General features: G+C 49.3%; 1 protein-coding gene across 1 annotated transcript; it reads left to right on the top strand.

Annotated features, from left to right (window-relative positions):
• Window positions 1-4,727: 4,727 nt before the first annotated feature.
• CDX1 (caudal type homeobox 1) lies at window positions 4,728-23,024 on the top strand. The gene is made up of 3 exons (XM_007943610.2): window positions 4,728-5,169; window positions 22,128-22,273; window positions 22,818-23,024. Exons 1-3 carry the CDS (start codon window positions 4,728-4,730, stop codon window positions 23,022-23,024), a joined length of 795 nt encoding a protein of 264 aa, XP_007941801.1.
• The last annotated feature ends 2,844 nt before the right edge of the window (window positions 23,025-25,868 follow it).

The raw sequence follows: 25,868 nt of genomic DNA on the forward strand, positions 1-25,868 counted from the left end.
CCCTTTCCTCCCTAAGTAGGCTGTGTACTGGAGGATTGCTTCTCTCTTCCATCAAGAGTGACCCCACTGGTATTTGAAAGACTTTCAAATACCAGTGGGGTCACTCATGATGGACAGGTTTCAATGGAGCTTCCAGACTAAGACAGACTAGGAAGAAAGGCCTGGTGATCTTTCTGATAATAAACCAATGAAAAAACCCATGAATCACAATAAAATATTGTCTGATACAGTGTTGGAAGATGAGCCCCCTGTGTTGGAAGGCACTCAAAATACACAATGGATTTGAGCTACCAAAGATCATGAGGATGGTGCAGGATCAAGCAACATTTTACTCTGTTGTCCACAGGGTTGCCGTGAGTTGGAGTCAACTTGATGGCAACTAACTAAACTAAAACTAATTAATTGTTACTATTACTCCAGCATGCAGTGAAGAGTCAAAACTTTCAGTGAGAGATGCAGTGAAAGGGACTCAGTAGATCTTGGTTTATTTCCAGTGCTATCACTGACTTGCTATGGGAACTTGGGAAAATCCTTTCTTTCCTTGGGTCTCTGAGACTCAGTTTCCCTATCTATAGAATGAGTGGTTGACTCTCTAAGGGCCTTCCATGATTGAGATGCGTCAAAATCTATGACACTCCTGCCCTCCTACTCTGGGTAGGCCAAGGGATGATGTCTGGGGACTCAGTAGGGCTGAGCATTCTTTATGGGCAGTGAGCACAGCCAATGTAATCAAGAGACCTAGCTTCTACGCTCAGCCCTATGCCTACGTGACCTTGACCAGGAAACCTGACCTCTCTGTGCTGCCTTTACTTATCCAGCAAATAGGCCCAGTCTGCCCTAACTTTCCTAATGCCCAGGGCTCAGGGAACAAAGGCTCAAAGTAGGGATCCCGAAGGAATGGTGGAGGGTCACCCTGGAATGTGTTCCAAGGCACATGCAGCCTCTGCCTCAGAGGGTACAGTGGTGAGGGGCTGAGCCAGGGAATGGGAGTCTTGGGGGAACCTAGCAGCTGGATGGCTCCCCCAGGCCTCAGAGCTCCTGGAATCTACTCTCTCTCTCTGATCAAGATAATAGTCTGTTTGCCCAGAAAGTCCCCTACCACTTTGGGCCCCATCTTACTGCCACCACTTGAGTCCTGGCCAGCACCTTCATCACTCCTGGGCCCCTGCCCAGCTTCCTCGCTGCTCTTGGACTCCCCACCTCTCCTCTGGCTCTTCTCCACATATCAGCCACTGTCATCTTTCCACCTCCCCACAGCTCTAAACCCTTGCTAATTTCCCAAACCTGTCATCAGGACAACAGCTCCATGAGACCTTGCTCTGTCTCTCCCCAGACACATCATTTGCCCCATCACTGAGCTCTAGACTGTCTTTCAGTTCCAGAGCATTGTGTATCCCCATAGCCTCTGTTCACACTGTCCTTCTGTCCAGAATGCCCTTCCCTAGTCCCGAGGGGCCTTGACTTACGTCTTCCTGAAAATCTTCCCTGACCCCTCCCTCTGGGTCAAATTTCCTTATTCCTAGTCCTCAGCAAGATATGATCTTACCTTTATTTGTAAGGTGAATATTTGATTCATACCTGCTTTCCCTGCCCCCATCCAGGCTGAAAGCACCCTGAAGGCAGGACCTCACCCAGCACCTAAAACAGTCTCAGCACAAGAAATGTGCTAATATATATTTATTAAACGAATGAATAAATGAGTGAATGAATTCCTATACCTATTCCCAACTTTAGGAACTCTGGTAGTGTAGTGCCTAAGGCACTTGACTGCTAACCAGAAGGCTGGCAGTTCAAACCCACCAGCCACTCCTCGGAAGGAAGGTTGGGCAATCTACTTCCATAGTGATTGTTGTTTTGTTGTTATGTGCCGTCGAGTCGGCCCTGACTCATATGTGATAGTGCCTCGGAAACCCAAGGAGGGGTCGCTATAGTCAGGTCCGACTCCATGGCATATAACAACGACAATAACATTCCCAACCTTTAAACCTACCATCTAAACTCAAACCAAACTCACTGCCATTGAGTCAATTCTGACTCATAGCAACCCCTATTGGGTTTCTGAGACAGTAAATCTTTAAGGAAGTAGATTGCCCCATCTTCCTTCCATGGAGCAGCTGGTAGGCTCAAACTGCTGACCTTCTGGTTAGCAACCAAATGCCTTAGGCACTGTGCCATCAGAGCTTCTCAAGCCTACAATCTAGATCTGATTTAATATACTCTCAAAATTAGAGAGGACCTAGAAGGCATCGACCTTCCCACTCCCAGTATAGTTCTAGAGTCCTCCCTCTGCCCAGGGACCAGCAGCAGCCACTTGCATACCTCCTATGATGGGGAGCTCACTTTCTCTCTTATGACAGTCCATTTCATAATGCATGGAGAGCACTTTAATATGGGTGAGTTGAAATCTGTGTCTGTGCCTGCAACTTCTTCCCTCAGGTCCCAGGTCTGCCTTGTCCCTACTCCCCAAACTCAGACCTCCAAGCCCTACTCCAGGTCTTCTTCCCTCCAGGCCAAGCAGCCCCAATTACTTCAGCTAAGAGAGTGAGTCCAGTCCTCTGGGGTCCTTTCTTTCTCTGCACACTTTCAGTTTCTTACTGACCCTTGAAAGGTTGAGTCCTAAGTCGAGGCCAGAGGTCCAGATTGACTTTGAGCAAAATTCCATCAACATGACCATTTCCTGACCTAGGGAACACAACCATGTCTGCTAAGGCAGCCGTGTGCACATCCAAGGCAGCCATGTGCTCATCTGGGTGGATGATGATTCAGGCAGCTCCTTTTTTTGCTCTTCCACAAGGGAGGATCCTCATTTTACTGTGTAAACTTGGGCGCACCCCTTTCCCTTTCTGGCCCTCAGTGCTTCCACCTGTACAATGGAAAGGGTTCCTTTGAACAGGAAGGAGAGCCCTGGGCTTGCTGAGTCCCCTGATCTGTTAGTCTTTATCAGAACCCCAGTAGGGCAAGATTCTGACTATGGCCACCTTCACAGATATGTCACCTGTGTAGTCACACAGGGCCCAGTGCTTGGAAGAGCCCATACTTGGTTCAATGCTCTACTAGCACTGTCTTGAAATTCTTAATAAAATTTGAACAAGGAACCTAGAATTTTCATTTTGCACGAATTACACAGCTGCACACAACTCAAAGATGCAGCTGACCCTCCAGCTAACATGGCCTGAGGAGAGAAGGCTGGAATTGATAAGATCCTGTTCCCTTGCACATTGAGGGGCGTCCTCAGTGATGTCAGCAGATCAGATCCCATGGGGGACTTTTACACAGTTCCTTGGGACTGAGATCCCTGCGGGGGAAAAAACCATACCCTCCCCCCAGGCTTCTTAACCAAGAGCTCTGTTCTTCATGAAGGTGTCCCCCAAATTCCTCAACCTTACTCCCCCTTTCCCAGTCAACGAATTTCCCTTCTTAACTGGTTAGTCGCAACTTAGGCAGCTGTGAAACGTTTGCCAGTCCTTAATTGGGGGCTGGGGGGGCGGTGCATGGTGTATTTATGCCATCAGGAAGGCCTCAGCTTTTATAAATAGATCAGGGTTGTTGGATGGGTTCTGATTCAAACAAGCCAACTGTTAAGACATTTTTGAGTCAATTGGAGTACTTTGAATGCAGACCATGTTTTAGATAATACCAAGGAATTCGTGTTAATTTTGTTAGATGTGATAATGGTGTATTATGTAAGAAAATGTCCATGTGTTTTAGCGATAAATGCTGCAGTATGTAGGGGTAAAATGACATGATGTCTGAAATTTGTTTTAAAATACTTTAGAAAGAGAAAAGGGAGGAGTAGATGAAACAAACGTGACAAGATCTTGATAATTGTTGGAAGCTGGCGCACATATAGGAGTTTATTATGCAATTCTACTGTTGTGTGTTTGCAACTTCTTATTTCAAAAAAAACAGGGGTAAAGGGGTTGATATGAAAATTTGTTAAAAGTATTTGCCTCTACCCCACCCCTTCCAGAACTTTTTCTCTAGAGCCACCTCAGGCAATCCTTGGGCCTTCCAATTGTATGCAGCTAGTGTATGTGCATATGTGCATTTTCCCGGGGAAAAGCATCCACAGCTTTCATCAGAGGCTCTGTTAGGTCGTGACCTGCCCTCCTCTCAAAAAAAAAAAAAAAAAAAAAAAAAGATTAAGGACCCGCTACCTTAGGACCGAGCCCTGTTTGAAGTCAGCGTTGCCCCCACCCCCTTGCCTCAAGCTGGTCACTGTGGAGTGCTTCACAGGCCCAGTTTGGTTGTGTGACGCTTGCCCAGGGTCTCCCAGCCTCATGGAGCCGATTTCTCCACCTGTAAAATGGGCCGAGGGACGATCCACACGTGGCAGCGGGAAGGAAGAGGGATTCCAGCCACAAGGCCGCCCGCGTCGCCAACAGATTTCCCACAAGTAGCGGAGCCTGGACCCTCGCCCAGGACGCACCCTTGCGCCCCCCACTCCCTTCAGGCCCCGGCTCGTCCACCTCCCGCTCGGGGCGGCAATTTGTCTCCTTTTGAACCCCCCGCCCCCGACGGGTTTACCCCTTTGATTCGCGGCCTGGAGGCTTCCCCCCTCTTTGAAATGCAAACCCTACTCGGCTGGGGCCGCAGCCCGCCTGGAGCTATAAAAGGCCTGGGTGGGGCGGGCACGGCGGCAGGGCGGGCGAGTTCAGGTGAGCAGTTGCTCGTCGGGGCGGCCGGCGGCTCGGGGCCCAGCATGCGCGGGGGGCCCCGTAGCCACCATGTACGTGGGCTATGTGTTGGACAAGGATTCTCCCGTGTACCCCGGCCCCGCCAGGCCCGCAGGTCTCGGCCTGGGCCCTCAGGCTTACGGCCCCCCACAGCCGCCCTCCGCGCCCCCGCAGTACCCCGACTTCACTGGCTACTCTCACATGGAGCCGGGCCCCGCGCCCCCTGCGGCATGGAGTGCGCCCTTCCCTGCACCCAAGGACGACTGGGCCGCCGCCTATGGCCCAGGCCCCGCGGCCCCCGCCGCCAACCCAGCCTCGTTAGCGTTCGGGCCCCCTCCGGACTTTAGCCCGGTGCCTGCGCCCCCTGGGCCCGTGCCTGGCCTCCTGGCGCAGCCCCTCGGCGGCCCGGGTGCACCGTCCTCTCCTGGAGCTCAAAGGCGGACGCCCTACGAGTGGATGCGGCGCAACGTGGCGGCTGGTGGCAGTAGCAGTGGTAAGGACCCCTCATTCGCTTTGTGCCTCCAAACGGTTCATCTGGGCACTGGCAGGTGCTAGGGCACGGCTCAGGCCGCCCCTTATCTGACCTCTGCCCTGGCCATGTTTCGGTTCTGGGGAATGTGGCACACTCTACCTAAGGGGCTGTTTTCTCCATTTCCTCTTCCACCAGGACCAGTCTCTTTGAGAATCTCAGTCTGAGGGAATCTTAATAAGCACAACCCAATCCTCTTTCTTGTAGATGGGGAAACTGAGGTAGGCGAATTGAAGAGACAAGCTTTGTGGCTGCATGGAAGAGCCAGAACTAGAACATAACCCCCCAGAGTTTTATCCCAGAGTTCTTTAGCAGCACTGATGTGGTCTTCATCTGTTTCTTCCACTCCTTATCCCAGCCTCAAGTAGGGGCTGCAAACCCTTTCCCAGAAGGGGCGATCCACTGACTTTGTGAACATGGAAGGTCTTAGTCTCCCCATTTGTACAGTGAAGAGATTGATAGGTCATATCCTGTAGGCTCAAAAAGAGCAGTCTTTGGTTAGATTGGGGAGACTTACCTTACCTCCCCAGGGCCCTTCCTGAACTCTTGACCCTGGGGGAGGGGAAAGCTGGAGCAGTTGGGAAGGTGGCTACTGTTTGGCTCCTGAGCCTGTGAACCTCCTGCCCCCAGCCATCCTCTGATCCACCCTCTTCAAAGGCAGGGGAGGGGGCAAAACAAAAGCTCAGCTTTAATGAGGAGTAGCCTGACCTTCTTTATGGAACCCCCCCTTTGTCATGTAACAGCCTGTGTGTTGGCTCGATAGTGACTCCTGTTGGCCGGAAAGTGAACATGACACCTTATTGTCCCAACCATGTCCGGCCTGTTCTGACAAAGGCCACCTGGCCTTGGGGGCGGAAAGCTGGCCTGCCCACCCTTTGATGTCTGCCCCCTCCTCCTCTTCCCCCAGCTGGGAGTGAGCCTGGGATTTGCCCCACCTCCTCTCTCTCTTCATCTCCCCCATTTCCCCATACAACACACCCAGCCCAGCCCACCCCAGGGGCACATTTTGGGGAGGGGTTGGCCAGTAGCGACAGACACTGGCTGTAATTGTCTGACTTCTTGGGAGTCCCAGGGATACAGAACCTCCTGTTTGCCTGTGGGCCTCAGGGAATGGGGTTTATGCCCTAGTTTTGCCACTCATTTCTGTGTCTTTGGCTAAATAATAACAGCTGATGTTTATGGAAGAGTACTTGGTTGGCTCAAAAGTTTAAGCATTCAACTGCCAGCCAAAAAGTTGGTGGTTTGAAACCACCCAGAGACACCCTGGAAGACAGGCTTGGCTATCTGTGTCTGATAGGGCCCAGCCTTGAAAACCCTAGAAAGTAGTTCTGCTCTGAACACAGGGGTCTCCCCGAGTTGAAATTAACTCAGTGGCAACCAACAGCAACAACAATGCTTATGGAACTTGCTGATGCACCAGGCACTGACCTAACATCTTGCGAGTGTTAACTCATATAACTCCTGTAACAACCCACTTAGGAGGTACTATTATCATCTCTGTTTTTAAGATGAAGAAACTATAGCATGGAGAGGTTAAAAAACTTGCTCAGGAAAAAAAAAAAAAAAAAGTGCCCAAAGCCATGTAATTGGTAAGTGGTAGACTGGAATTTGAACCCAGACTGACCACAGAGCCTGTACTCTACACAACGACTTCTCTTAAATCAGTGATCTTTTCTGGTTCTCAGTTTTACCATTTGTGAAATTAGAGGGAAGGGAAGTTGTACAGTGGTTTGTACCCTTGTTTGGCTTACAAAAACATCCCTTTGCAAATCTGATGGAAAGTCCAAATCTCCCTAGGAAAAAAAAAGTTGTGTAATTGGATGGACAATTTTAGGGCTTTTGGAGACCCCCAGAAGCTGTACCCGTGAACCCTGAGTTAAGCATGCTGTATTAGGTTACATGAGAGGAGGTGTCTCTTTGACCCTCAGGATCCTGCAGTACTGTGTCTGGGAGACCCTGGAGAAGGAAGTTCACTTTTCCTGCTCCTCTGTTTCATTTGCTGTTTCCTGTTCATCAGACAACTTTGGAGGTACATGAGGAGGTTCCCCATGGACTGGGACTTGGAGAGAGACCACACTGTGTGAGAAGAAAAGGATGGGCCACTGGGAGTCAGGGCTGGTATGAGCCCTAGGGAATCATCCAGGCTGTGTGATGGGTCTCAATTAGTTTCTCTGGGCACAAAAGCTGCTGAGCCAGCTCAGTCTTTGGTCTTGAAAGTCATTTGTAAACTGTTGTCCCCAGGCATATAAGAGGCCTATGACTGACTCTGGGAACTCTGGTGGCATAGTGCCTAAGGCACTTGACTGCTAACCAGATGGTTGGCGGTTCAAACCCACCAACCATTCCTTGGAAGAAAGATGGGGCAATCTACTTCTGTAGTGATACTGCCTCAGAAACCCAAGGAGGGGTCGCTATGAGTCAGAGAGGACTCGATGGCAACAACAACATGACTGACTCTAGCCAAAAATAAAAGCCTTTCTCTCTTTATTCCCAGAGAGTAGAGGGAAGGTTCATGGGGGGTTTGGGTGCTCTGAAGCCTTCATGAAAGGTACTGCTTGAGCAGATGCATTAGATCAGTTCTGTGGAGGACATGGGAGCCTTGGTCTTCTCAAAGCCAGTAGTTCTGTCTGCTCAGGACATCTGACTCTAACCAGTGCTCCTGAGATGGAGGCAGAATTGGAATGGAGTTGCAAACCCTCCCTGGAAGAGAGGCTAAGCCCCTCCCCTCCTTGAGCTCAGTTTCTTCATCTGGGCATTGAAGTACAGGGTCTCTGAGTGCAGTTCCCGTGTACCATATTTTTAAACAAATAATGGACAATATGCAGATAACGGACCCAATAAGTTTTTTTTTCTTCAAACCGCGTAACCCCCAGGGGTTAGTTTTTTCCTCTGTGTGCTATGTGCATTATATATATGTGCACGTTATTAATGTGGGGCCTTTATTTGTGTGTGTGTGTGGGGGAAACATACAATTCTGAGGTCATGCATACCTCCCACCCCAACACTGGCTGCCAGGCCTTATAGTGTATCTTCAGTAGAACCATCTTGGCTAGCCCCTTCTCCTATTCTGAGACTCCAGCTTTCTAGAATGTCTGACTGGACAGCCAGAGACCAGTCGTACAGATGGGGAAAGTGAGGCCCAGAAATTATAAGGAATGCTCCGATTCCACAAGTGGCGGCTGAGCTGGGATAGATGTCAGATGAACAGATTAAAATTTTTCCAGTGGTTTCTATCATACACCTTCCTATACAGTGTGTGGCTTCTGCCTGCTTCCCTGACCTTTCCCAAGCCACTCTCCCCTTGGCCACGAAGCTCCAGCCACTCCAGCCTTTTTGCTTCCTTAGACGTGCCAAGTCCTACTTCAGATCTTGTGCCTATGCCATTCCCTCTTTCTAGGACTCTCTTCTCTCTGATTCTTTGTAAGCCTGGCTCCTTCTCATCTTTCAGGTTTTAGTCTAATGGCCACCTCCTCAGAGAGGCCCTCCATGACTTCCCTAATTAGGTTCCCTCCATTAAAAAAAGTAATAACAATGAAAATAATAAAAACAGTTGCTGTGGATTTGGACCCCCCTGACCCCAAGTGTTTCAAGATAGAGCCATGTTCCACAGGGTTTTCAGTAACTAAATTTTAAGAAATAGATTCTCAGGCCTTTCTTTTAAGGTACGCCTGGGTGGGTTTGAACTGCCAACCTTCTGGTTAATAGATGTAACCAAGCACTTAACAGTTTGTGCCACCTAGGAGCCTGCCAATAATCTTTGCTCCTGTTTCCTTCAGAGCTTTAATCCCAATTTCAATTTACTCATCTACTTATGTGTTTGTCCATTATCTCTTCCCCACCCATCCACGAACCAAGGTAAACCTCATGAGATCCATTTTATCTATCATCCCTAGCACTCAGCTCAGTGTCTTAGTAAGTGCTCAATAAATTCCGCTGAATGAATAAATGAATGGGGGAAGTATGAGCGGGAGTAAGATGACTGAGAGAAGAGGGAAGGGGTAGAGGGATGAGATCTTGACTTTGACACAGGTTTCTGAGCTCCTGGCAGTGAGATTGGGACCCATGACTATCTAGCCTACTCCCCTCCCCACTCAGATATTACTCTGGACAGACTCACCTGGGAAATTGGAGTAGCTAAAACCCACAACTAAGACTCCCTCTTTATATTAAGAAGACCAAAAACAAAACCAAACTCATTGCCATTGAGTCAATTCCAACTCATAGTGACCCCTTTGAGTTTCCAAGGTGGTAAATCTTCATGGAAGTAGACTGCCCAGTCTTCCTTCCACAGAGTGGCTGGTGGGTTTGAACCGCCAACTTTCTGGTTAGCAGTCAAATGCCTTAGGCACTACGCCACCAGAGCTCCTTATTCTAAGGAGAGGGTGGTAAAATTGGGGATGATGAAGGACAGGCTGTTGTGCTTCAATCCATAAACAAAATATTAATCAGTTCTGAGTAATTAGTATCACTTCACTGTGGCCAGGATCGGAAATGACTACCAGCAGTTCTTTTCTTTTTTTTTAAATCTTCCTCATTGCATCTATAAATATCAGCATTTTCATTAGGAGAGTTATAAATCATCTTTCTGTCAGAGGCAGCCTCCAATTCTTTGTGAATAAACAGTGCTTAACTGGTTAATGGCTTATTAGGTGGCTAAGGTCCCACACACAAGGGAGATGTTCACTCTGATGATTAAGCCGTGGCAGCCAGGTTTACATCTTGATCCAGATCCTTCAGCTTTCAGATGGGTAAACTGAGGCCCACAGAGGGGACTAACCCTTCTCTCCCTACCAGATTTCAGCTTTCTCCCTTGGCCCACTGCCACAGCTACCAACCACTCATCTTCAGCTTCTTTCTGCTGTCCCATCTGTCTTCTAAGCCATTGCCAGATTTGCCTTCTCAAGGCATATCTCCTACTCAAGAGCATCCAATGGCTTCCCATTGCCATGAAATGAAATCTAGCCTCATTACTGTGGCATTCAGACTCCTCCTAAGATCTGATCCTGGCCCACTGTTGTAGCCACCATTTACCATCTGTTTTTTCCTCAAGAAACAGTCTTTGTTCTGTCTTTCTTACTATGCCTTGTATATAATGGGAGTGCATGATAAGACTAATAACTGTTGTTTGCTGAGTCCTTACCATGCATGGCACTGTGCCAAAGAGCTTTGCATGTGTGATCTCACTTAAGCCTCATAACAACCCTAAGAAGTGTAAGAATCTATTATTACGCTCATTTTACAAATAATGTTAGTGAGACTCAGAGAGGGTAAGGTGGCATGCCCAAGCTCACACAGCATGGATGTAGCAGCACAGGGTTCAAACTGAATCCATCAAATTCTGCAGTCCGTCAGACACCTGTCAAATATAGCAACACTCAGGAGCAGGAGCCTGAGATCTTCCCTCCCCATGAGCATCCCAACCTAGGTGGAGAAAAAGGAGGACAGTCAGGGATGGGCTATGAGAGGACAGGGGGTGGGGAGGGCACAGTGGGGGCCAGGCTGTTAAAAACTGGTTCTCCAGGCAGAAGCCACTTTGATACCTCGTCTCTCAGATGTAGCTGGGAAGGGGAATGTGACCCAGTTAGAAGGTGGCAGAAGGCTTTTTTTTGGTTGGGTGTTTCCTCCCCCACCCCCCTACTTTAGCAGATCTTGCTGCTTAGAGCTTGGGGAATAATTCTGAAGGTCCAAAACGGCTTTGTTGACAGCTCAGTCTGGCTTGTCAGTAAGAAGTTACCTTAATGGGCTGGCTTTTCCAGTTCATATCATAAAGTCCTGGGATTTGCAAACAGCATTTATATCTGGAATCATGTCCATCGCCATGTTAACATGCTAAACTCTCCTCAAACCACCACACTCACCCCTTAAGCTTCTAGGTGGCATCTCAGCATAACAGAGAGGAAGCTGGCAGTTGTGAAGGCGGAGGTTGCCACTCCTGGCTCAATACCCTCCATCACTTCCCCATCACTCTTGGGGCAAATCCAAACCCCTCACCCTAGCGCTCAAGGCTCTGCTGACCTCTCCCACCTCCTCTGGTGCATCTCTTGTTCATTCACTCATTCAGGCAGTAATATCCTCCAAGTGTCTTTTCTGTGCCAGATGTTCTTCTAAGTGCTAGAGAGAGCCTGGACTAGGCAGCCGGGCAGGAGCCACTCTCTGGAAGCTAACACTCTCTGCTCCGCTCTCTGCTCCTCCCTCTGCTCTTCCCTGCCTTAGGGCCTTTGTACATGTTGTTCTCTCTTCTAGAATATTCTCCCCAATTCTTGACATGGAAACCTCCTTCTCAATCTTTAGATCTGGCTTAAATGTCACCTCTTCCAGGAGGCTTCTTCAAGTCTAAGTAAGGTAGGTTTCTTCTTCCCACTCCCTACTTAGTCTAGCACCTGGCTTCCTTTCCTTCATACAGCTAATGACAGTTTGTAATGATCTCATTTGCTTATTTGTTTTTAACCTGCCTCCCTCCAATGAAAATGGAGTGTCTACTATGGTAATAATAATAGCATGAACTAACATCCATTGAGCATTCCTCATGTATTGAGGTATTTCTGACTCCAGAACAGCATATTCCTCCATTAGATAGTAACTTGGACTAAGGCTGTAATCACAGCGGAGATGGGAAGAGGATATCCTTTAGAAGGTGAGCTGACCAGATTGATGGGTTGGATGTACAAAGTAAGAGAGAGAGGCCTCTGAGGGGATGCCTAGGCTCTTGGCCTGAATGGCTGGAGGATGGGAGGTACGTTTACCAAGATGAAGAAGACGAGGAAGCAGGTGAGTGTTATGTATTCAGCAAGGATTCACCAAGTACTCATTGTGTCCCAGGCATTGTAGCAGGCAATCAGGGAGCAAGATGTCACAGTCCCTACCCTACCTGCAAGGAGCGAAGGCCTGAGGGGCAGGGTATCTGCCAAGGGCACAAATGTGAGACTTTCGGACCTACACCTGCAGAGAATTAGGCAAGGTTTCATTTCCAGACTAGAACAGGATGGCCAAGCTGGGACAGAGGCCTGGGCCCTCCAGCAGAAAACAACTTAAAGATGCTTCTTCCTGGGAGAAGATGAAGGGAATGCAATTACTGTTTGCAAGTCTTGGAAGAGCTTTTATGGGCCAAGGGAGTAGACTTTTTTGAGTGCCTCTGTGGGAAAACCTAGCAGCAATATAAATGGGTGGTGGATGCAGGAATGACTGCTTTGGAGATGGGCAAGCACAGTCTGGTTAGTTACGTTATGCAAGTGTGCAGGTATGGGCGTCTGGCCCTCCGTAGGAGTTTAGTCTAGCAGCACTGTCCAAAAGAACTTCCTGTGATGATGGAACTGCTCCATATCTGTGCTAATATGGTAGCCACTAGCCACATATGGCTACTGAGTACTTGAAATGAAGCTAATGTGACTGAGGAACTGAATTTTTAATAGTATTTCATTTTAATTGAGTTTAACTAGTCACATGTGACTAACACCCACTGTCAAGTAGTTGATTCTGACTAATAACGACCCTATAGGACAGAGTAGGGGCTATCGTATTGGACAGTGCAGGAAAATCCTTCTCAAGAGTTCCTAAAATGGTAACCCATTCCAGATGGACTCCTTATTCTCCATAGAAGAATGTCTCCTGGTTCTTTTGGCTCCTTCATCTCTGCAGTCATCATCATCATCATCATCTTCTTCTTCATGGTCATCCATATCACAGGCAGCTTTTATTAATGAGCACCTTGTTACATAGATGATCATATCAGTTTCATCTATTTACACTCTAGAACAACTGTGTAAAGGAAGCATTCATGTTTTTCTTTTACAGATGAATAGCCTGAAATTGAAAGAGGTTCAGTGACTTGACCAGAGTCACAGTGCTGGCATGGGGCCATAGCCAGGCTGGGTTAGAGCCCTCAAGTCTATCTATCTCTAAAGTCTCCATCCTTTTCACTTCCTCCCAAAGCCAGGTCAGATTGTTGACTTGGGTGGAGAACATAAAGCAGGGATGAAGCAAAGGTGGCCCAGGAAGGGGAGGAAGAGGGTGCATTGCTGACTGAGGACTGTGACTAGGAAGGAGGATGATTAGTGGGGAGAAGCTTGGCTAAGACTGCAAGCCTCCTGTATATAGCTGGCCTGGCCATTTCCCCCTCTCTCCCTCCTGTGCCAGCCTCATCCGTGCTCCAGAGGTTGGATGAGGAACCAAGATAGAGCAACCTGGGGGCAGAGCCTAGGAAAGGGCCAAACCATCCAGGAAGGCCCCAATTGTGAGCTGTGAGCCCAGTGGAGAGCCTCGTAGGCCCAGGAAGGTTGCAGGCATCCACCCATCCTGGAGCTGGGGAGGACAGGGCTGCTGCAGCAGAAGTCCCAACCCCAGGATCATATGCTCAGCTGGTAGCCGAACCAGAGCTCCCCACCCCCCCGACAGAGTGTTCTTTCCCCTGTGGCTCCCCATCAGGCGACATTCCTTCCTCTCCCAAGGGATCCCTCCAACATCTGTGTCTGCAAATAACTCAGTTCTCCTTTTCATTTCTATAGTTCTTTGCCCTTTACAAATTGCTTTCACATCCATTCTGATCCTTGGGGAAGGGATGCCCAGAGAAATTCAGTTGCTCATTAAGTCCTCCAGCTAAGGATGGCCAGGCTGTACCACATACACCCCAGGCCTCTGCCTCCAAGGCAAGGTCTGGGAACTCAGCCCCTGTACCTGGGGCCTTTCCCAAATCTCAGCAGAATTTAAAGTTGTTGAGATGAGGCCCTTCACAAGGGGCATTGTCACCTCAGGGTGCCCCAACCCTGCCACCTTTGCAGCCCTCTTACATATGTTGTCTGGATAACACCTCACTGATTTTATATTAAAGTTATTTGCATATTCAACATATTTGCAATTCTTTCCTCATCCTCAGATAGGCAAAAAAAAAAAAAAAAAGAGGCCTATTATCCTTTCAATTAGGGATAATGAATCTCATCCCTTTTCTGAACTCCAGTTTCTTGTTTCTCTCACAGCAGGCTGGAAGAGAGGTTGTGCTCTTCATTGGACAGATGGGGACACTGAAGCCCACAGCAGGGAATGGGCTGGTCAGAGTTCCACCAGGACTCAGGGGCCAGGTTGGGAAAAGAATGCAAGGCTTCCCTATCTAAAGCTGAATGTTTCCAGCTGGGGTGCTCCCTCAGTCTTCACCAGGCTTTGGAGAGGCATTGGCCAGAAGATAACCTGGCTCAGGAGTGCTGGAGGATAGACCCATCTTCTGATACCTCCCAAGTCCCTTCTGTTTTTCCCACCCCTTCTTTTGCCTGTTGGCCCTGATGCTACCCTCAACGAGTGACTAACAACCTCTCTGCCTCTGTTATCTTATCTGGAAAAATGACTCTATAGTAGAAATTGCTGACCATCCTATTCTCCTTCCTCTCCTGAGTCCTCTAAGGCTCGCAAAGACCCATAGTTGGCTCTCCTCTTTGCCACTCCCAGCCTGGCACCACACACATGGTGAGTACCCCACCAATGTGGGTCTCTGGGACACAGGGCTGGAGGATGTTCGAGGTGTGGCGTCCCTATAGGTGCTGCCAAGAGTGGTCCTTAGGGAGGGCTGAGAGCTGCACAGAGCATCAGAGTCCAGAGGACCCTCAGGGCAGGTACCTCAACCCTCTCCCGATGCACAAGGAGAAAATGAGGCCAAAAGAAAGGAAGAGACCTGTCAAGGCTACACAGCCAGATGGCATAGAGATGGAACCAGGACCTATTCACTCTAGCTGGGGGTTCATCATCTTCCGGGAGGTGAATAGGATGCAGTAGAGCCCAGAGTAAGACTCCTACTTATATGTGAGTGTGTGTGTACGTGTATGTGTGCACATGTGTTGGAGACAGTTTTGATGCACTGCCAGTAGTAGTTGACCACCTACGGAGAGGTCAGAGATGGTTTGGGGCTGGATTTGTATTCTAGGCCCTGAGGACCAGAGCTGGCTGTGTCATCCCTCAGGGCCACAAACCCAGCAGGAAGAGGGCAAAGGAAGTGCTGACCCAGAGGCCATTTGTTTTTCTTGGAGCCACTGCCCCACCCTGGGGCAGAGGCTACATTCTGTCCTTGCCTGGCCCCAGCTGGATGAGGAGGCCCTGCTGTAGGCCGCCATGGCTCCTGCCCCATCCCCCAGCTGAGCAGGCAGTCTAGACGCTCAGACTGGGAAATTAGTCTTAGAATTCTTCAGCAACAATAACAAACACAATCAGAATCAACAAACATTGGGAGCTTTATGTTTCCAAGTTGGAAGGTGCCTTATAAATAAATGGTCTCATCCAACACACCGCCCATTGCACAGATCCATTTCCTGTACTCCTGCCAGATGGCCATCCTGCCATTATTGGAAATGAGTAAGAACTGCCCTACCCCACACACCTACGACGTACCAGGTATTGTGCTAGGCACTCGCCATCCATCTCAAGTGATCCCTGTTCACCTGAGGTTGGAGATAATTAGATCTTGCACAGTATAATAGGTTCTAGTGCTATTTCTGAGATTGTTGAATCTCACCTGCCCAATGTGTGAGCTTCTCTGAGCCTATTTCCTCATCTGTAAAATAGAGAAAACCACTGCATAACCTCATCGCTTGTGGATAGATGTCAACAAAGTACCTGGTGTGCACTAAGTGCTCAGGACTTGTTGGTCTTTCTTACGCTAACAGTTATCCCCATTTTACAGATAACAGGACATGAGGCTCAGAGAGGTGAGATAGGTCACCCAGCCAAGGAGAGATGGTGCTGCACCACCCCAGATGTCAGGATCATCTGGAAAGCAAGTCAAATATCAAATTCCTGGGGCCTTTTTCTGCCCCACTGAATCCAAGTTTCTGGGCCCAGAAATCTGTTCTTTTTAGAAGTTTCACAGGCAGTTCTGAGGCTGCTGGTTAGCCATTTGGAGCCATCAGCCTGTAGCTTTTCCAGAGCCTCTACTGTGCTCGTTTTAGGAAATATGGGGAGCTTACTACCTCCCATGTAGCCTGACCCATGGACACCAGCCATCTCACCTGTCCCAAAGCTGGAGCAGAGAGAAAGCCACTCATTTGGGTGAGTTATCCAATGCTTCCCCACCTATGCTCACCTCCGAAGGGCTGGGGGCTCCTCCCTCCCTCCCACTCAATCCCACTGGCATCTGGCCTGGAAGGTTACTCATTAGGTGGCTGGGAGTGGCTGGCCCCTCACCAGACACCTGTTACAGGAGCCTGGACTTCCCCCTTATCCCAGTGTCCCAAGGGCCTGTAAATCATTCATTCCAGGCTCTCTCCCCGCCCCTCCGTTCTCACGCACCTCCCTGCTCGCACCTCCCTGCTCGCACCTCCCTGCTCTCATTGTGGCTCAGGTGCTCACAGCAGGGAGGAGGGGAGGACGGCTTGGGTGGTCCGTGTGCAGTGGTGCCCAGAGCTGGCACTGGAGCCTAAGGCACCTGACAGCCATTGAAAATACCATCATGTTTGTACATGGTGAAAATTTAAACATCCCAAAATCAGTCTCTTACCTCTAGTCCCTCATCCAGAGGCAAGTCTATACTGCCCCCTATTGCTCAGCATATAGATTGAAAAAAAAAAAAAATCACTGCTGTTCAGTCAATTTGACTCATAACGACCCGCCTTGGGTTTCTGAGGCAGTATCTCTATGGTACAGATTCCTCATGAGTTCAATCAAGTGTTCGGGAATTCCCACTCCTCTCAATGTTATCCATAATTTGTCATGATCCACACAATCAAATGCCTTTGCATAGTCAATAAAACACAAGTAAACATCTTTCTGGTATTCTTTGCCTTGAGCCAAGATCCATCTAACAACAGCTGTGATATCCCTTGTTCCACGTCCTCTTCTGAATCCGGCTTGCACCTAAGCTGTACCTTGATCAGGAGGCTGTTGTTCGAACGGAACAAGGAGACACTACATGGTTTAAAATCGGGAAGGGAGTGCGTCAGGGTTGTATCCTTTTCCCCTACTTATTCAATCTATATGCTGCGCAAATAATCTGAGAAGCTGGACTATATGAAGAAAAGCGTGGCATCAGGATTGGAGGAAGAATCATTAACAACCTGAGATACACAGACAATACAACTTTGCTTGCTGAAAGTGAGCATGACTTGAGGCACTTACTGATGAAGGTTGAAGAATACAGTCTGCAGTATGGATTATGTCTCAATATAAAGAAAACAAAAATCCTCACAACTGGACCAATGAGCAGCATCACAATAGATGGAGAGAAGATTGAGGTTGTCACAGAATTCACGTTGCTTGGTTCTACAATTGATGCCAATGGAAGCAGCAGTCAGGACATTAGACGATGTGTAGCATTGGGAAAGTCAACTGCGAAGGAACTGTTTAAGTGCTGAGGAGCAAGGATGTCTCCTTGAGGACTAAGGTGCGCCTGACAGAAGTCATGATATTTCCAATCGCCTCGTATGCATGTGAGAGCTGGACAATGAATAAGGAAGACCAAAAAAGAGTTGATGCTTTTAAGTTGTGGTGCTGGCGAAGAATGCTGAAAGTACCATGGACTGTTAAAAGAACTAATAGATCTGTCCTGGAGGAAGTGCACCCGAAATGCTCCTTGGAAGCGAGAATGGCCAGACTTCGTCTCACCTATTTTGGTCATGTTGTCAGAAGGGACCATTCCTTGGAGAAGGATGTCATCATGCTTGGTAGGGTGGTGGGTCAACAAAAGAGGGGGAGGCCTTCAACGAGACGGATTGACACGGTGGCTGCGATGATGAGCTCAAGTATAGCAGGGATTGTGGTGCTGGCGCAGGATCGGCCAGTGTTTCGTTCTGCTGTGCATGGGGTTGCTATGAGTCTGAAATGACTTGATGGCACCTAACAACAACAACAACAACAACATCTCTATGGTAGTAGATTGCCCAATCTTCCTTCCAAGGAGTGGCTGGTGGGTTTGAACTGCCAGCCTTCTGGTTAGCAGTCAAATGTCTTAGGAACTATGCAACCAGAGCTCCCAGAAGGAATTCTATGGGTGCACAAACTTGTAACTGTGTATGTGTGAGTGTGTTTAAGCCCACTCCCTCAACTTTATACAAAAATGGTAACATGCTATTCACACTGTTCTATGTCTTAACTTTTCTTCACATAACAATATACCTTAGATATTATTCCCTATATGTACCAATGGAGCTTTATAATTTCTTTTTACCAACTGAATAATGCTCCTCTCCTTGGATGTATCATAGCTCATTTAACCAGTTCTCTTGCTGGGTGACACACTGTCTTTCATTTTCTGCTATTAGAAACAGCTGTAGCTTTGGACATTTTCTGTGAGGCCAGTTCTTAGAAATGATATTAATGGGTTAAAGGATATATGCATCTTGACTAATGCTAGAGAGCACCAAGGTGGGCCCCGCACAGGATGCTGCAGTCAACACTCCTGGTTCCAGAGCCACACAGTGTGACATCAAGCATCATATCCTTCGGCAGAGCCATTTTCTTAGCAATAAATCTGTGTGCTACAAGCATCTCCCCCAGAAAAAAGTTGGCCAGTGGGTTCCTGAGCCACCAGTGCCACCCCATAATCCTGAGAGGGAGTGGTAGGGCCTGTGGGCCAGGTCTAAAGTGCAGGACAGAGAGGAACAATCAATCATGCAGGGAAAGCCCCCCTCCCCTCCACTGCCCCAATCCACTGTGGGAAGAACCTGAGCCGGAGGTGGGAGACTTGGGTTCTAGCTCAACATCATCAGGCAGGATGACCCTCAGCAAGTGCCCCTTTCAGAGCCTCACTTCCCCATCTGTGAAATGGCTCTAAAGGACCCTGCACGGGCTCATCAGAAAGGATGGGATGTCTGACTGATTATTATTACCTCTCGGGCTGAGGTTTGGGTGGGCAACCTCATTCCTTGCCTCAGACCCATCTTCCTCCTGGGAGTGACTGTGAGTTTCCCAGGCATTTTAAAGGACTCTCACCTACCGCAGCCTAGCCCAACCCTCAGGAGCTTACTCTCCTCATGACTGGCCTCTCCCTTCCCCGAAGTAGAAGTTAGGGTGGTAGTGCTATTATTTGAGCTTCTGTCACCAACACTTAGTGGGGCTCCATGGGTCCTATACCTGATGTGGGAAGAATTGTGCACTGGAGGAGAGAGTGAGCACTTTAGACCAGGTGACATAACTGCCTGGGGCTTCAGTGACCAGGGAGGTTGGACTAGCGGGACTCATACCACCAACTGTCACCACGTCACTCCAACTCATAGCAACACCATGTGTGTCACAGTAGAATTATGTTCCATATGGTTTTCATTGGCTGATTTTTTTGGAAGTAGATTGCCAGGCCTTTCTTCCAAGGCACCTCTGGGTGGACTTGAACCTTTTAGTTAGCAGCCACGTACATTAACTGTTTGCACCACCCAGGGACTCCAGTGGACTCATGAGCCATCTTTTATTTGGACCTCAGTCTACCACGTAACCTTCCTGAATGAAATACAGTTTCTTCCTTTGTGAACTGGGAGGAAACTGAACTCCCAGGACTCCTACGGCTTCACTTCTGTGACCCGATGGAGCTGTGGATTCAGAGCTCTGCTGGGCTCCTCTGGTGGTGGCTTTAGGCAGAACTGTTTTTGAGGCGACAGTGAATTTTCTAGGCCAGGGAGGGACTCTGTCTGGAGCCAAAGCCTCAGTAGCCACTCCCTTGGCTCACACATGGGGCTTGGCCTGGCCGAGGGCCAATGCTTGTCCCGTGCTGAACCGGGCAGCTGAGCTGAGGTCAGTGGTGTGGACGCGTCCAGTTTGGTTCCGCCACTCTGGCAGGAAACCCAGGAAAAAGCAGCCCAGAAACATCTGCTGTCTCCTGTTCTCCGCAAAACCATTTGGCTCATGGGGAGCCCAGTGGCGGTCCTGCCAAGCTGCGTGGGCTTGGTGGAGCGGGTAGGGGCTGGGATGGGGACAGTTAGTGCAGGGGTGCTGAGGGACAGGCAGGGCCTGAGCTGTGACCCATGGAGATGGAGGCTGGGCTTGGGGAGGGTGCTTTGATGAAGTGGGAGAAGGGTCAATGGTTATTCAGAGATCTACCCTGCTCTGGTGGGATGTGTGTGTGGGTCTGGAAGTACTTGCCTATTTATAGCCATGTGCTCAGCATCTTACAAAGGAAACTGGGTTTAGCCAGTCTCTGACACTAGCCTAGGCCAAGCATGACTCTTAATATTCTCTCCAGATGGACCTCTGATCCCAGCCCCAGAGAGAGCCCTGACATTAACCCCAGATGCTCATCAAACCCAGCATTTGGCCCCAGGCTGAGCCACCTGGAAGCCAAGCCTCTCTCCTGGGTTACTGCAGGTCTTCCTGTGTTTCCCCTTCCCTTCCTCAGTCTGTTTTCCATGCTATAGCCAGAGTCATATTGAAGTCAGATCTCGTCTCTCTTCTACAATGGCGCCCATTCCAGTCAGACTAAAAGCCACAAAGCCCTGTGGCCTCGTCTTGCTCACTACGCCTTGCTTTACCACTACCTCCTCAATGGTCATCCTCAGACAAGGTAGATACACTCTCACCTCAGGGCCTTTGCACTTGCTGTTCTCTCTGCCTGGAACTCTCTTCCTGCAACCTCTCCCTCAGGTCTCTCACCTCCTTTAGCTCTATGCTCAAATGTCCCCTTCCCAGTTAAGGCTGTCATTGACCAATCTGTTTGAAACCACAAACCCTCCTCCCTAAATTCCCTGCTTTCTCTTCCTCTAAAATACTTATCAATGAACATACCAAATGTTTACCACATTTACTTTGTTTTTGTCTGTCTCCCTCCACTACAGCCTAAGTATCACGAAATATCAGGAAGTTCATTCTGCTCCTGCTATACCCAATGCTTGATTTACAGCAGGGGCTCAGTAAATATTTATGGAGTGAATTGACTCACTCCTGCTCTGTGCTTGCCTTGTTTCCATGGGGCACAGATGGGTATGTGAATGGCAGGGAGTGGGTGCAGCCCCAACTCAGGGCGTGGTGTCTGGGACCAGGGCCTCTTGCAATTCCTGAGAGGTCCTCAGGGTCCACCAGAGACCCCATTCCTTTCTTTCTGGCTTTGGGGCCAGTAGCCGCCAGCCATTCCTCAAGAACAGGTGAAGCTGCACCCCAGGACAGTTCCTGCAATCCTGCTGTTTCCCCCTGTGCCTGTAGTGGCTCCTCCCGCTGTCCTTCTCATGCACAGCAGAAGAAGCAGTTGTCATCTCACTAGTCTGAAACTACCCATGCCTGCCTACTGCCCCCTCCATGTCACTGCTATTCAATCCCCTGGCCCAAGAACTCCCGAATCAGAACTCCCTGGGGAGCTTGTTGGAGTTCCTGGGTGGTGCAAATAGTTAATGGGCTCAGATGTGAAATGAAAGGTTGGAGGTTTGAGTCCACTCAGAAGGGCCTTGGAAGAAAGGCCTGGCCTGGTGATCTACTTTCAAAAAATCAGCCATTGAAAATCCTGTGGAGCCAGTTCTACTCTGACACACATGGAGTTGCCATGAGTCCGAATCGACTTGATGGCAGCTAGTTAGGGAGCTTGTTAAGATGCGAATTCCAGGCTCCATTCCCAGACTATCTCCTTAAAATAGTTAGGGCTGTCCTGGAGAGAGTCCATTGTGCCGCCACATCTGAGAACTGCTGGTTGAAAGCTGGTGGAGCTGGCCATCATCATAGGGCTCTAGGTCAGTGGGTTGAAGCTCCTACTCCATCAGCTACTTGCTGTGTAATTCTGAGCAAGTTGCTTCCCCTCTCTGAGCCTTGGGCCTCCTTCTATAAATAGGCATGAGAGCACTACTTACCTCTCAGGTTGTGAGTCTCCAAGCCTGAGCCTGGAGGAGTGATTATTACCTCAGGACTGGGGCATATGTCCTTTCCCACCTTGTGGTCCTCTTTCAGGGGTGCCTGCATTGCTCTTCCTCCTGGTGGGTCCTGCCTGGGCCTTTTGCAGCCTCCCTCTTCCCCTCATCTCCCCTCTGGCCCCATCTGCTTCTCAGGTAAGACCCGGACCAAGGACAAGTACCGCGTGGTTTACACTGACCACCAGCGCCTGGAGCTGGAGAAGGAGTTCCATTACAGCAGATATATCACCATCCGGCGGAAATCAGAGCTGGCTGCTAATCTGGGGCTCACTGAGCGGCAGGTGTGTAGGTCCCCCCACCACAGCCATAGGAGCAGTGAGGGAGTCTGGCCTGCAGGCTGCCAGGCAAATTAGGGAGCTCAGTCAGGGGAGGAGGACAGAGAGGTTGAGCTTCTGGCCATGGTCACACAACACGGTAGAAACCTAGCTGCTGCAACCTCCCACTAAACTCAGTCCCTGCTCCCCTAAACAGAGGAATAAGGAGATCTGGTTAGCTTTGGGCTAACGCAGGCTGTAATCAGTGTAAGAGGAATAAGTGCTGATTAAATCTAGAGGAGGGAGCAGTTGTAGAACAGAAAGGACTTCCTGGAGGAGGAGGTGTTAGACCACGGCTTGGAAGATGAGGAAGAAGTTTACAGAGTAGGGTGTCTGAAGGGCAGCGGGCCAGAGGAAACAAGGTCTAGAGGGAGGAGGGTGTGTTTAGCATCTCTGAGGGCTGGGTGACTAGGCCTCAAATGTCACATTGTGGAATGTGAGTCTCAACCACCCTCCCTCTTTTCCTCTTTTTCTGTCACTGTCTCCTCATCCCTGCTCTCCAATCCCACAGGTGAAAATCTGGTTCCAAAACCGGCGGGCAAAGGAGCGCAAAGTAAACAAGAAGAAGCAGCAGCAGCAGCCCTCACAGTCACTACCACCAACCCTTGAAGTCACCCCGACCCCAGCTGGGCCACCCCTGGGGGGCCTGTGCTCCAGCTCTGCCAACCTCCTGGGCACCTCCTCCCCAATGCCTGTCAAGGAGGAGTATCTGCCATAGGCCCTGCCCAGTCTCACAGGCCTGGGGACCTGGGGACTCGGGTACTGGGACTGTGCCTCCCACAGGGCCCAGGAAGTCTGGTCTGAGTTCCAACCCAGCCACTGACCTTCTGGTTGACCCTGGACCAGTCAACCACCCAGCCCCTGCATCCCCTTGGCCCATCTATGCAGTGAGCCTATAGATAAAAAACTCTCCCAGTTCCTGGGTTCCAGGCCTCAGGGGGATAAAGGAGCTCAGGAGGGAGTCTCAATCTCCTTGGGGAGGGAGGAGTAGCTCAAGCCCCAGAGGACTGATCTCAAGGCCCTAAACCCCATTTCCATTTCCTGCTCCACTAGTTCAAGGGGTAGGGTGGGTGGCCACACTAGGGAACAGACAGAACCTGGAGAAAGGGGATAGGACTGAAAGGAGATGAAATGCTTGTAGATCTGACCTGAGAGAGGAGGAGTGCATTCAGTTCAAAGGTCCTCTTCCTCCCCCCACCCCCATGGTGTCCTGCCCCGAACCCTTTCCAGGTGGTGCTAAGTACAAAGCCTGCAGGAGTGGGCCTGGGGAGGAGGCCCTGAGATTGCCCCTCTAGACTGCAGAACCATCTCCTCTCTTTGCCGTTCTCAGTGGGCCTCCAGGTAGGGATGGAGGAGCCTGGAGGGGAAGAAAGAACCAGAGTCCACCGGGACAGGTGTCTGCTACCCTACCAGGCTGACCATTGAGACCCAGGCACAGGGAGCCCTGGAGAACTTTCTCTGGGCCAAGCAGAGCTCACAGCCGAACAAGTGTTGTACATAGAGTGGAATCACTCGGATGCAGCTCCAAGAATAAATTGTTTTTCTTCTTTTAAAAAATTTATTGTATAAAAATCATTATACATAGCACTAAAGAAAAAGTTTTAAAGAAGAATAAATCCTCCTCACCCTTCCCTGAGAGCTGCTCATTCCCTTCCAGTCTGTGTAGGCCTGCAACATGATCATGTTTATAGTTCATTTGAAAGATCAAAACGGACGTTGTTAGAATAAGTTATGAGACTGAAGAACTTCAAGTCCATTTTGTAAGTGGATTCATCAGACTCAATATATCAGTCTTGAATTTTTCAAATACCTTCAGTTCAGGTTTTATTTTCAACAGCCAATATCCATTGGGTACCCCTACTGTGCCAGGCACAGCTGAGCCTAGAGAACAAATAATTCCTGCCCCCGGAAGTTCCCAGTCTAGTGGGAGACTGCCCTGGACCTAGATGATGATGCTGTCACAGAATAAGGGCCATGTAGAGCATCAGAGGAGAACAGGGAGGGCTTCTTGCTTATCCTGAAGGGTCTGGAGGCTGCTTGGAGAAGGTGATACTTTTACTAGGCCCCAAAAGACTAATGAGCCCTGATCTGGCCAAAAAGGGAAAAAAAGGCAAAAAAAAAAAGAAGAAGAATATGAACTTAAGTGATAATAATAATAATAAAAAAAAAAACTCCAAGGGAAACTGCTGTCATCAACTCCTTTTCAGAGGTGTCTGTACACTGGACTCTCTCCTTACAGGACTCCTGTGCCAGCTGCCTGCCCCTCTGTTTACTTTTCTGGGAGGTGGCTGGGCCATAAAAAAGTACGCAGCCTGCCTGCCATTGCCCTTTGCTCTTGGGACACATGATGGCAATACATGAGGTGGATCCGGCTGGCACAAGCCAGCACTTCTCAGTCATCCTACCTGTGGCCAGGAGACACCCATGGCTTCTTCAATAAGGCATGGGAACCGTTTGGTACCAAAGGAAAGGACTAGGGTACCAAGAGCAGTGGGAGAAGGGTTGGTGAAAGGGTGGCTGGCAGTGAGTGAATATAATTTTTTAATCTTCAAAAACATTTGCTATGTGACCCTGGGGTAACTACTTCTCCTCTCTGGGCTTCTCTTTCCCTCGCTGTGAAGGTAGAGAATCTGTCAACCATAAAGAAATGGCTCTGGTCAAGTAAGTTGGAGAAGCCCTGAAGATTCAGCTCTTCTGGGAGAGTCACAGCAGTGCTTAACACATCAAAGCCTCTGAGAAATCTCACTTCCAAGACATACCTTGAATTTTCTTTAATCCAGCTTGCCCCATACTTCTCCAGGAGCTCCTAACTAACATCAACTAGCATCCAGTTGAACTCCAGCTACTCAGGGATGCTCTGTGCTGGAGGGCTGCACCTTCTGCTGTGACTCAGGGTTTAGTAGGAGGTTTTATTGTCAGATAGCTTGGGTTTCTACTCAATTACTTCCAAGCTGTGAAACTTCAGGCAAGTTACTTAGTCTCTATGAGCCTCAGTCTCATTTGTAAAACGGAAGTAAAGTACTCAGACCAATCTCAGTTGTGTTTGTCACAGCCTAGCACATAGCAAGTGCCAGTGTTTTACCCACTTGTTCACGGGGTTGTTGCAGCCTATTGTGACATACTGGCACTCCCGACTGATGTTGTAACTACTTCCCCCCACCCAGTGCTGAGGACAGATGGTGGCTGTGAAGATCTGAGGCAGGACCAGCCTGTCCTCAGCCACAAGAAGACCTCCACCTGGCAGGAGGTCAGTGGCCAGGCCTGGCAGGTGAGGTGAGTGGCAGCCACTGCCTGCATAAGAGGTCAGGGGCTGGGTGGGGCCACAGGTCTACTGCAGTTCAAGCTCTACAAGAAAGGAAATTAAGAAAACTTTCAAAACAGTGCAGTGGACTGCCTTGTGAGGTGGTGAGTTCCCGGTCACTCAGAGTTCTACCAGAAGTATGTTGTTAGGTGCATTGAATTGGTTCCAACTCATAGTGATCCTGTGTACAACAGAATGAAACACTGCTCAGTCTTGTCCCATCCTCACAATCACTGCTATGCTTGAGCCCATTGTCACAGC

This window comes from Orycteropus afer, unplaced genomic scaffold (assembly GCF_000298275.1).
Source record: "Orycteropus afer afer isolate SDZICR_OR568_19922 unplaced genomic scaffold, OryAfe1.0 scaffold00110, whole genome shotgun sequence".
NCBI classification, from domain to species: Eukaryota; Metazoa; Chordata; class Mammalia; order Tubulidentata; family Orycteropodidae; genus Orycteropus; species Orycteropus afer.